Here is an 11,897-nt window from a genome sequence, read left to right on the forward strand (position 1 = left end):
GGCTCCCATGTCTGCCCCCAGATCTGGGAGCAGCCCTTTCGAAGGTCCTTCCCTTGTTCCCCTGCCCTAGCTCTGATCTCAATTTAAAAAAAAAAAAAAAAAAAAAAAAAGACAAGACGGCACAGGACGTCAGACAGCAACGGGGGGAATGGAGAGACCAGGCAACCTGACCCCAAACCCCATCCTGATCCTTCTTTCCTAGGAAGGCCTTTTCCTTCTGTTCTCCCCACCCCAGACCTGCTCTGCCACACCCCAGGTCTGGGGGGCCTGGCATCCCCAGTCCACGGCCCCATTACACGGGGTAGTATAGTTCTCTGAATATAATATATCTAGACCCACCCTTCCCCTCCCCCAGGGGACCAGATGAATATTTGACACACACATCTCCCTCCTTTCCCGAGGCTGTGGTGGAGAGAGACCCTGGCACCATGGTGGGGAGGCAGGGGCTCCTGGTCAGCCTTGAGGCACCTATGCCCAAGCTGGCCCCGGGCCACTGGCCAGCCCAAGAAGCTCATGAGATGAGGCGGTTTGAGGGGAGCTGGAGCCAACATCCTGTCCCCCACCCTTGGGTGGGCTTCACTTACAGCCCTCCAGGATCAGGCTCCACCCACCCCTGCCCCGGCCCCTGCCCCATTCATCTGCTCATCCATCCTGCACTTCAGGAATAGAAGTGGGAGGAACCATTGAGGATGTGGGAAGCGACACTGGTGCTACGGCTCAGAGGCCCAGGCACTGCAGCGGCAGGTGGGCCCACATTGTCACTGCCACTGCCCCCTGAGGCTGCCCGCCGCAGGGGCTGAGGGCTGTTTCTTAGCAGCAGCAGGGCTCCACCACGGGGTGTTCCACTCTGTGTGGGGGGCCCCAGCCAGTTTGGGGGACCTGGAGGAGCCAGCAGAGAGGGCTGACGCCAGGCTGGGGGGGGCATGCCCGGTGGAGGAGGACCATGGCTCCAATGTGCCCCTGATCGGGGAACAGGACGGGAGGGCCAGGCAGGGGCAGGGGGTGGAGCGGGATAGCCCTGGGCAGCAGCCTCGGCTGGGATGCCCCCCAGAGCCATACTGGAGAAGCCCAGCCTCATGCTCTCGGCATCGAAAGCCTCGATCTCACGGGCCTGCCGCTCGAGCAAACTCCGGATTCGCTCGGAGCGCCCTGTCTGCAAGGCCAGCAGCTCCTCTTCCACCTGGGACACCCAGAAGAGAGGTTAGCACATCTGGGGGTGGGAAGTGGGGAGCCTGCCCTCCCCAATGCATCCTGGCGTCAAAGCCCCCTTACCCGCTGCTCCAGCAGTGCCCGCCTCAGAGCCACCCTCTGCTCCAGCTCCCGCAGCTCCCGCTCATGCTGACTCTCTGTGCGGATCTTGATCTTGCTCTGGTAGGCATTGAGCAGCTCCAGCTCCTGTTGCAGCTGCTGCCGAAGGGCCTGGAATTCTGCCTCCTGGGTCTCATCAAGCCGCAGCTGGCAACGAGGAGAACGCATTTTAGGGGCCTCCTCCCCCACCCCCACACTCCTCCCCTGCCCCAGGTAGGGTGGGTCCTCAGGTTTCAAGCAGCAGCCAGTCTCAACATCCACCAGAATGAAAGGTCGCCGTACCCTGTGACACAGCAATTACACTTGCAGTAATCTAGGCCCCTGGTACACTCGCACAGGTGCTCGGAGGAGCTCCCCGAAGCGTTGTAATAGCAAAATACTGGAAGCAACCTAAATGTCCACCAATAAGGGACGGGTTCAGGAAATGATGGTACATCCATACCATGGAAAATTCTACACTGTTTCAAAAATGAGACAGGTGTACTGACAGGGAAAGATGTCCCAAGAAATAGTAGGTGGAAAAAGAACAGTATGTACAATACAATTTCAGATTAAAATTGTACATAGTTTTCCAAATATGCATAGGGAAAAAAAATCTAAAATACAACTATTAACCGTTACCTCTGAGAGGTGGGACTGGGTGAGAGAATGGCAAGGACTAGGGGGACTTTGATGTTTTATGCTACGTGTAGTTTTTAATTGGCCCATTCCAGTGTTGTTGTGTGATCACTCTTAGAACAGCAATCTTCAAAATCCTCCAGAAGTCTGAGTAAATCGGCCCAAGGGCCACAGTCATTTTGATTTGCTCCCTGTTAACACATTAAACTAACTCAGGCCCAGGAAAAAATTATAGCCACTCTTTGCTTGGTGGTTCTTGGGAGTCAGGCTGGCTTTGACAAGACCTTAAGAAAATACTTAAGAGAGACAATAAAACCATTGCGGAGAATACGGACAGTGGGAGGATCCAAATTTCCCCCAAGAACAAAAGCCCCGTCTTTGTCCACACTCCCCATTCCCACTGCCCATAACTAAGCCGGGCATACAGAAGCCAGTCCCCACTATGCTCCCTCCCTGGACCCCAGGCCTCACCGCCTGTGAGCTGAGCATCTCGGAGATGGACTGGTCGTACTGCTCGGCTAGGATGGCCAGCTTGCGGGTCTGTTCTTCCTTGAGCCGCTTAAGGAGGCTCTTGTGCTGAGCTTTGGGCGTGGTCTCCAGTAAGTGTGCCCGCAGGGCCTTGTACTGCCGAGTCTGGATCTTACACGTCTCCTGGAACTGCTTCTTGATCTGCAGCTCCTTAGACTATGCAGTGGACGGACCAAGGGGAGATGGGGGCAAGGGAGAGGAGGAGGAGGAACAACCGGGGAGAGGGGGAGAAGAGAGAGAGAGAGAAGAGGAGACAGAAGCAGAGACAGGGAGAGGGAGAGAAACAGAAAACATGTTAGACAGAGGGGGCGGGGGGAGCTGTATACAGACAGACATGGAGAGATGGGATCGTGTTGAGAGAGATCAGGAAGATTCTCAATGGGCAAGAGACATGAAGTAAACAAGACAGGTTCCAAAAGCAAGTTCAGAGTTGGGTAGAAAACTCACAAGAAACAGCAGGAGAGTTTACGGACAGGGAACTGAAAATCTTTAGGGTACTGAGTGTACACAAGAAGCTCTGACCATGCAAAGAGGGAGAAAATACAACCCAGAGACGGAAACCCAGGAGCAGATACAGAATGTGCACAAGAGTGAGAGAACCAAGTCACACAACACACCCATGGAAGAGAGTGACACAGCTAAGGAAAGACAGAGGAAGTCCCAGGTTCAGCACCTCAGGGTGGGAGGGAGGGAAGGAGGATAAGCTCCAAGCCGAGAAATTGATAAGGAGTGCCCCATCTTGGGCCACACCAGGGAAAGGGCCAAAAGAGGTGGCCAGAAAGGGCCTGACAAGTTCAATGGGCCAGCAGCTGCTACCTGACCAGATCTTCACATTCCAGCCCCACCCCTTATGTAATCAGCTCCCACTCCAAGCCCACAACCAATCCCATTTCCATGGGCCCCCCAATCTGCCTGGCCCCCCAAACTCACCACCCCTTACTGTAGAGGGTTTGCGGTCTCATCCCCAAGCCCTCTAGGGTAAAGCCTAATGCCAGGAGAGAAATTCAGCTCCCAGACAAAAGGGAACCACACAGGGAATGGGTTGGGAGAAAAGGCAAGGGATGAGGACAAAAGGACCCGGAACCTAAGGACTCTCTGGAAAGAATCCACCAATGGGGGAACTATGGGACCAAGAAGTTCTTGGAAACTCAACAGGGGCTCAGACCTCCAAGCTGGTGGTGGTCATGGTGCAACGAAGCTATGAAGGCAGAAAGGATGAGGCTGAGGAGTGAAAGGGGTTAAGATAACGTAGATGGGGGTGAAGAGATCATGGAACTGGGGGCCAAGGGTCCAGATTGGGGGCATACCCGGGAGGCTAGGCGGCAGGACAAAGCAGACAGAGGCAGCCTGGGCCAAAGGTACAGTTCCGCTCAGATATTTTATTTGTGTTTGTCTTTTTTTTTTTTTTTTGGTGGGGGAAAGGGGACAGGTTGGAAGGGAGACAGAAAAACAAAATCAAAGAGAGAAAAAAAAACATGACTTCCCACCCACCACCACCCCTGGCCCCAGGCCTGAGTTGATGAGGGTGAGGATGAGCACACACACAGCGGGAGAACAGCAATAATTTAGGGTGGGGGAGGAGTGTCAGGAGACCACAAAGTGTAACTTCCGGACTCCACGGTGGAGGCTGCCTGTCTAAAGGTCCAAAGGACTGGGGTGAGGTGGGGAAGCATACTAAGGAAGGAGGGGTGAAAGGGAGGAGAGGATTGGGACTGGAGAAACCTCACTGAGTAGTGGGAGATAAAGTGCTCGATGCTCCAGATTCAGGCTGAGGAGGAGCTAGAGTTGGTTACCTCCAGGGAGGCAGGGCCCGGGACTGACGGGTTCGGGATCGCCGCCCAGTTAGAGTCCCAGGTGCTGGCTGGCGAGAGGCAGGTGGCCCTAGCCGGCGCTGACTGCGTGGCAGCAGCCGGGGGATACGGCTGGGCCTCTCGCCCCGGAGCAGGCCCCAGCTGGCCAGGGTGTGGATGGCCCAAGGAGGCAAGTGGGAGGCTAACCCCTGGCTGGCCCGTGCCAGGCGCCAGTTCCAGCCCTTGCACAGGGTCCAAAACCTCGCCAACAGGGCTAGTGGGTGTCGGGCAGTGCGGGGATTACCCCGCCGGGGCCCAGGGACAGGCAAACGGCTGCGGAAGCCATCCTTATTAGTTTTAGGGTAGAGTGCAAACAGGCCCCGGTCCCCCACAGCCCCACAGCCCTGTAGGGCACGAAAGGCCATGGGCGATAGGCGCAGCAGAGCCCGTAACCAGAGTCGAGAGATACCCCGGCGCATCCGGGGGCCCTGCTGCCGCACCCATTTGCCCCCAGCTGCAAGAGCTGCCAGAGGTAGAGCCAGACCTGGCCAGGCTAGGAGCCAGGAGGCCCCAAGGCCCAGAGGGACACCCATAAGGCCACGGCGCCAACTCAGACCCAGGACGGCCCCCAGTGCGGTACCCTGGGCCAGGAGTAGAAACAGACTGGGGGGCAGGTGCAGAGCTGTACAAAGAAGTAGGTAGGAGGCCCCCAGGCCCACCAGCCCCACCTCAAGGGCCAGCAGCGAGGCCTGCAGGCCACCCCCGCCCTGCGCTGCCAGCAGTGGGAGTAGCAGCAGAAGTAGTAGGGGCAGAAGGCCAGAGGAGGACCCCACTGCAAAGGACAGGCCTGCCAGGAGACCATGGGACAAAAGTCCAGGGAGCTGGTTAGCAGGGCTGTGCCTCAGATGTGTTGGAGGGGGTTCAGGGGGGATGTCTGGTGAGGGACAGCCATCTCCAGGATCCCTCAGGGTCCTAACTGGAGCTCCCTCCTCCTCCTCTTCCTCCTCCTCGGGGACTGGGGTTAGTGCTGGGCCTGGGATCCAACCAAACTCAAATTCCTCATCCAGGAGGCTCCCGTCCTCCTTGCCCCATAACCTCCATTCCCCAGCCACCTCCTGGCCTACAATGCTCCTCTCCTGGGGTGCCAGAGATGGGACTCTAAGTTCTCCTATCTCCTCCTCAGGCAGACCCCAAACTTCCTCATCAACCAAACTCCTATGTTTTTGTGGGCCGGGACTAGAGATTCCTGATTCTTCCCCCAACATCCTCTGTTCCTCTGGCTCCAAGGTGGCCCCTTCCTTTCCCAGAATCCTTCTCTCTGGAACTGCTTCCTCCTCCTCTCCCAGAATTCTTTGGTTCAGTACTGCCTCCTGGCCAGATGAGCAGGGCTGCTCTTCTCTAGGGGTGCCTGTGCTGGGTGGTCCCAGAGCCCCAGGAATGGGGAGCGGGAGGCCCGGGGGACGCTGGCCTGCACGTACTTTGAGGCTCTTGGGCTGCTGGCGAACCTGGGCCGCGTGCTTCTGCCGCAACTCTTGCTCACGCCGCTTGTTGTACTCCAGCTGGTTACCCAGCTCCGTCTGGTGCTGCAGGCGGGTGAGCTCCGCCCGTGTGCGCTGGACGGCCTGGAGCTGCCGTAGCTCCAGCTCCCGCGTGGCCTCATGCTGCCGCAGCAGCAGTGCACACTCCAAGTCCTTCTGGGTCTGCTTCTTGTTCAAATCCTAAGGCAGAAGGGAGGCAGGGCCCCAAGCCCAGTCAGAAAGCCTTGTTGGTGTCAAGAGAGCCCCAAGACTCTCTGGCAGAGGGAGCTGAGCACAGGGAGCTAAGGGATGTAAGGGAGCCAAGCTCCTGGCTGGTGTGGGAGCAGAAGCCTAGGGAGATCTAGTGGGGTCTGGCAGGCACGAGGAAAGAAGCCAAGCTGTAACATGGAAGAGGGCAGAGGGGACAGATGACCCCTAGTGAGGCAAATGAAGGGGCAGGTGCCTGTGCTGTGGGAGGGAATGGGGGATGGGGTGGCCCACCTCGCGCAGCAGGTCCTGGTCCAGGCTGTGACGCGCCAGAAGCATCTTGCGCTTATATTGGCGACACTGAAGCTCAAAGTACTGGCGCTGCCGCCGCAGCAGCCCTGCCTCCTCCTCCGCCTGGCACTGCTGGAGCTGCTCCTTCTGCCGCAGAAGCCACTCGGCCTTCTCCCGCTTGGGGGTGCTGGGGTTCTCCTGGAGCTCCTGGGCAAGATGGTGGGGAGGGCAGGGGGTCAGGGCGCCTTGCCCACCACAGGCCCCACCCACAGCTGCGGCCCGGTCCCACCTCTTTCAGCTGCTCCTTCCGTAGTTTGTACGTTCGCTTCTGAGCCTCCAGTAGAGCAGCCAGCTCCTTCTTCTGCTGCCCGAGGATGTGCTGCTGGAACTTACGCTCCTCAGCCTGGGCCGCTCGGGCCTCCTTCTCACCAATGGCCTGGTGCCGCCGGGACAGCTTTTCTGCCTCAGCCCCAAAGCCAGCACGCTGGGCCTCAAGCTCCCGCTGCAGCCTCGCGCTGTGCTCCTCCCGTTCACCCCGCAGCCTCGACTCCAGGGCCAGCAGCTGTTTCTGGTGCTGTCGTCGCATCCGCTTATAGCCGCTCAGCTGCTCCCGCAGCGCTGAGTCCTGCTCGTGCTCCTGGATCTGGCGGCTGACCTGGGGCAGGAGAGAGAATGAGAAGCGGGGCTCAGCCCTGCCCCATCTCATTAACACACAGAGCGTAACGATGGTTTTGTCTATTGGAGAACACGTGTTTCAGACTCACAGGTTTAATTCTTTTTTTTTTTTAATATTTTATTTATTTATTTGACAGAGAGAGATCACAAGTAGGCAGAGAGGCAGGCAGAGAGAGAGGGGGAAGCAGGCTTCTTGCTGAGCAGAGAGCCCGATGTGGGGCTCGATCCCAGGACCCTGAGATGATAACCCTGGCCGAAGGCAGAGACTTAACCCACTGAGCCACTCAGGTGCCCCACACAGGTTTAATTCTTATCTGGTGCTTTCCTCACACTCAGCCCCCTGGAGCCTGCTGCCTCCACAGGATGATGGGCACACAGTCAAATTCACAGACCGGTGAGACCCACCCTGGGCCCAGCACAAAAGTGGCAACAATTCAAATTAATTCAAAATCAGAAATACCTGGACTACACTCCCACTTACTAACTTACTAACCATGTGACTTCAAGCAAATGAACGACACTAAGCCTCAGTCTCCTCGCCAGCTAAATGGGGCAATGATATCCTTTTGTAGGAAGCTGTGGAGATCCAACTCTGATACAGATGAACTAGTGTCTAATAAAACGCTCTGATCTAACAAGTGTTGGCTTCCTTCCATTTCACCAAACACTGAAATGTAAGTAAGGAGTCGGTAAGGACTCCAGGTACGGAGTCCGTAGCCCAGGTACGGAGCTGGGAGTGGGGCCATGAGATGCTGGGAGTATCAAGAACACTGGGCCTGGATGTCCCCATCTCAGGTTTGGAGCTCAGGTCCCATTGTCAAGTAGGCATGACTCCAGCCAGTCCAGGTGGCCAAGTCCTTGGAAGTTACAGACCTCTCTGCACAGCACCAAAGTACTAAGCATCACAGGATCTGAAGGGCTGTCCCAGCACAACACTCAACCACAGTGTTAGCCATAGAATGTATTAGACTGACCACTGGCCTCTAAGGTAATTGATGCTAGTGCCTGCAGCTAAGCAAAAATGTAATCTAATGGTGCATTGAAAGTGTGGGCGAAAACTACATTCTATGAAAAGTCTATCCATTTTTTCCTGTGAACGGAGAAAAACGTCACCATGACTTGATTTTAGGAGGATCAAGGTCCTGCTTAATTTGAAAATTTGAGAACCACCAAAGGTGTTTGGGCAAGTGCCTTGGACAACAGCACGTCTGAGTCACGATTCTCTCATTTCTCCAATGGGCTTGTATCCTCTCCCTCCAAAGGAGCTGGAAGGATGAGATGCAGGCATGGGTGTGGGCCTGAGAGCCAATCAATAGTATGAGGCAGACACTGGCCACCACTCCTTGCCCTCCAGGGATGTAAAATCCAGCACACCTGTCATAATGTCATTTGGGAGCAACAACGCACAGGGATGTGAAGCACCTGGCTGGCCAGGAGCCTGGGAAGACACCCCAGGACATACTACTTAAGCCTAGCCACGAGGATAGAGTAAGAGTTTACTAAGCTTGGAATACCCACATTAGGTGATGTGACCAAAACAGTCTGTTGAGAGTCTGCTGAGAGTGGGGAAGGTTGAGGAGAGAAGGTGAGAGAAAACAACAGAAAGTGAGGGTGGAATCTGCACTTAATCCAGTGCCACAGCTGGGAAAAATCATCTCTGGACTTAGAGTCCGGGGCATCCAGGCTGAGGGCGGATGGCCACACTTACCAGGGAGGCAGTACGGATGGTGGCAAAGTGGTCCCGGTTGCGGCAGTAGGCCCGGCGGCGGGCAGAAGAGGTGGTAGAGGTGGGAGCCGGGGCTGCCGGCGGCTGGAGAGGGCTGGGGGTCATCTCTGGCTGGTAGGGGTCATCATACAGGTTGTCAGAACCCTAGAGGAAAGGAAGATAAAAAGGCTGTCTAAGGTTCAGAGGTTACTGGGCCCAAAGGGAGTTCCCTGGAGACCCAGTGAGACTTAGCGAAGCAATCACACGGGAGGGAGAGCTGGGGACCGGCCGTGGCACCGTCAGGCTTACTGAGGGCGAGGTGCATACCGGCAGTCGGTGGATGATGGAACTGTGGGAGGTGACTGTGTGCTCTCCCTCCTGCATCATGGCCATCTCTCGGGCTTCGGGCCCTTCCTCTTCCTCCTCTTCCTCTTCTTCTTCCTCCTCCTCCTCCTCGTTGTCTGAAGCATCTGCTAGGCTGTTGACCGAACTGCTCTGGCTGGAGGCGCTGATGGACATGCTGGGCACCGAGTGGCTACTCTCTAGACTGGTCAGCGTCCCAGCCCGGTGCATGTAGGGCTCGGCCTCCTGCGGACAGGGCGCAGGCTGTTGGGCAGGGAAGGGGAAGGACAAGGGGAGAGTGTATAGAGGTAGCACAGGGAGACAGAGGGTAGGAAGAGGGAGAGGGAAAGTGAGCCAAGTGGCTGCCAGAAGGCGAGCACAACACAGTGGCATAGAAGGGTGGTACGGTAAGCTGGGTCACCTCCTCTTCCTCTGGGGCCTCAGCACCAGGGCCATTGGGTGCCTCTTGGAACAGTATCTTCTTCATCTTACGGTACTGCAGGTTGTCTAGCTCCCGCACAGCATCCTTAGTTCTCTGGATTAGGTCCATGATGACTGTGGGTGGCCGCTCCCGGAGCACAAAGCGGTGCTGAGGGGAGAGAATGCCGAGGCCTGCTGCCAAGCACCTGCCCCCCCGACATCCCATGGGCTTTGGTGTTCCCTCTGCCCTGAGATACTTCCCTGGGACTCATGTCCACCATGAACCGATGCTAGCCTTGTCCTAACCCCTGCTCCTGCATGAATTTTCACCACCCAGTCACTACGCCCGGGGCAGGCTCCTGTTCTTCCAGGCACGGCTGACAGACAACAGTCAGGAGATCTGGACTGCAGTCCAGGTCCTCTGTCAGAGTGCTGTGTGCCCCTGGATACATCATGACGCCTCTACGGACCTCATAAGGTATCCCACGACTATAAAGCAAAGAGGCCAAACTGGACTGTCTTCATCAGTTCCCAACTAGGGTTCCTTAGGCCTCCATGGATCTGTGAAGGGAATAGGGGCCCCTCTACTTTTGGTAACTCAAAACACACCTAAGGGAAATCATACATTTACCCAAGACAAGGCTACACAGGCTTTTGGCTTGAATTACATCAGATCAGTGTGGCAACCCTGGTTATCGCATGCAGACCAGAAGCTCTGGCTGGCAATTACATACATCTTTGATTAATAAAAGATGAGAAAACAAATTATTGCTTAATAAGTAAAGGCAGTCTTCTAGACAAAATCTTGCAAAACACCGAGTCCATTGGGCACTGGGAATGGGGGTGGGAATTCATAGGTGAAGTGGCTGGTGGAGGAAGAACTGGGAATCACTAATGTCACTGAGGAGCTCCTCAAGTGATTCTAACAAGCCAGAGTTCTAGGAGAATGCTAGGGCAGTGAGCCCTCACCTTCAAAAGAACCTCTGAGGTTGGTCTGTCTTGAGGGATCTTCTGAAGACAGGAGTCAACAAAATTCCGGAAGTACTCGGACCTAAACGTCATGGGAGGATAAGGGAGAGGTGGGAAGGGCATGAGCCACGCAGCCTTACCCTACGGAAGGTCTAACCCCTGGGCCCAGGAATCCCAGTCCTCACCAGTGTCCTGACTGGAGCACGGGGGACTCATTCTGTGCAATGTGGTATAAGGCACTCATCGCATTCATGTTGAACAGCGGTGGTTTCCGTTCCGCTATAGAAAAAGGTCAACAGGGAGAAGGTGAGAGGTGGCAGGTAGACAGAGGAGGCTAGAATGGAAATCAAAAGATTTGGGTCCACACCTCAGCTCCCTGACTTCCTTGCTGACCAATTCTCATAATCTCAATTAATTCCCTCTGTAAAATTTAATACTGATCCTTTCCCCTGCACACAGTGGAGGAGGGATCAAAGAAAACAACATGTGCATAAGCACTGAAGGAGGCAGAATGAAAGTGTTATCAGCCCAACTAACATTTATTAGGTTCCAAATAAGAGCAAAAAACTTGCTAAGTGTTATGGTGAAGTTAAGGAAAAACAAGACATGGGCCCTATCCTCAAGGAACTTCCAGTCTAACAGGGAAGGAGACAGAAAGACGGCTGGGAAGTGGGGTGTGCATGGCGGGCCCTCAAACTGGTACACAGGCAGGGGATCAAGGGCAGGTCTTTTGGAAAAAGGGATACTGGAGCTTGGCCTCAGCTGAGAAGTTACAAGCCAGGAGCTCCTTGTGGGCCAGACAAATGTTTTGTGGTGTTTATGTTTTTTGGCCTGAACACTGTTTGTGTTTTTTTAAAGATTTTATTTAATTTATTTGACAGAGGGAGAAAGAGACAGCGAGAGAGGGACCACAAGCAGGAGGAGTGGGACAGAGAGAAGCAGGCCTCCCGCAGGGCAGGGAGCCCGATGCGGGGCTCAATCCCAGAACCCTGGGATCATGACCCGAGTTGAACGCAAACACTTAATGACTGAGCCACCCAGGAGCCCCTAAACAGTGATTTTTTTTTTTTTTTAAAGATTTTATTTATTTATTTGACAGAGAGAGATCACAAGTAGACGGAGAGGCAGGCAGAGAGAGAGAGAGAGAGAGGGAAGCAGGCTCCCTGCCGAGCAGAGAGCCCGACGCGGGACTCAATCCCAGGACCCTGAGATCACGACCCGAGCCGAAGGCAGCGGCTTAACCCACTGAGCCACCCAGGCACCCCTGAATGGTATTCTTTAAATGGGTAAACCGGATGGTATGTGAATTACATCTTAATGTTAAACAAACCAAAGAACCCCCCGCTGGGGTGGGTGATGGGAGAATAACTGCAAATGGGTGAGAGGTTTCTTTTAGTAGGGATAAAAATGTTCTAAGATCAAATTAGTAGCGTTGGCCACACAAAACTGTGCACATACTAAAAAAGTTGAATGGTATTCTTTTTTTTTTTTTTTAAAGATTTTATTTATTTATTTGACAGAGAGAGA

General features: G+C 55.0%; 1 protein-coding gene across 4 annotated transcripts in view; it reads right to left on the reverse strand.

Moving 5' to 3' along the window:
- Positions 1 to 110: 110 nt before the first annotated feature.
- Positions 111 to 11,897, reverse strand: part of LOC111162231 (TAO kinase 2) — a 19,278-nt gene continuing 7,491 nt past the window's right edge. The window contains exons 9-19 of one of the 4 annotated variants that reach the window (XM_022526499.1): positions 10,556 to 10,649; positions 10,371 to 10,452; positions 9,403 to 9,570; positions 8,967 to 9,227; positions 8,643 to 8,804; positions 6,549 to 6,914; positions 6,263 to 6,466; positions 5,723 to 5,962; positions 2,398 to 2,610; positions 1,273 to 1,455; positions 111 to 1,180 (exon numbers count right to left, since the gene is read on the reverse strand). In XM_022526499.1, the coding sequence (XP_022382207.1) occupies positions 659 to 1,180; positions 1,273 to 1,455; positions 2,398 to 2,610; positions 5,723 to 5,962; positions 6,263 to 6,466; positions 6,549 to 6,914; positions 8,643 to 8,804; positions 8,967 to 9,227; positions 9,403 to 9,570; positions 10,371 to 10,452; positions 10,556 to 10,649 (2,495 nt within the window). In that variant the 3' untranslated portion in view covers positions 111 to 658. Of the gene's footprint in view, positions 1,181 to 1,272; positions 1,456 to 2,397; positions 2,611 to 2,726; positions 5,963 to 6,262; positions 6,467 to 6,548; positions 6,915 to 8,642; positions 8,805 to 8,966; positions 9,246 to 9,402; positions 9,571 to 10,370; positions 10,453 to 10,555; positions 10,650 to 11,897 lie in introns of those variants that run through there. The other 3 variants (XM_022526497.1, XM_022526496.1, XM_022526495.1) reach the window with 3 other exon arrangements.

This window comes from Enhydra lutris, unplaced genomic scaffold, assembly GCF_002288905.1.
Source record: "Enhydra lutris kenyoni isolate GAN:26980312 unplaced genomic scaffold, ASM228890v2 scaffoldscaffold90, whole genome shotgun sequence".
NCBI lineage: Eukaryota > Metazoa > Chordata > Mammalia > Carnivora > Mustelidae > Enhydra > Enhydra lutris.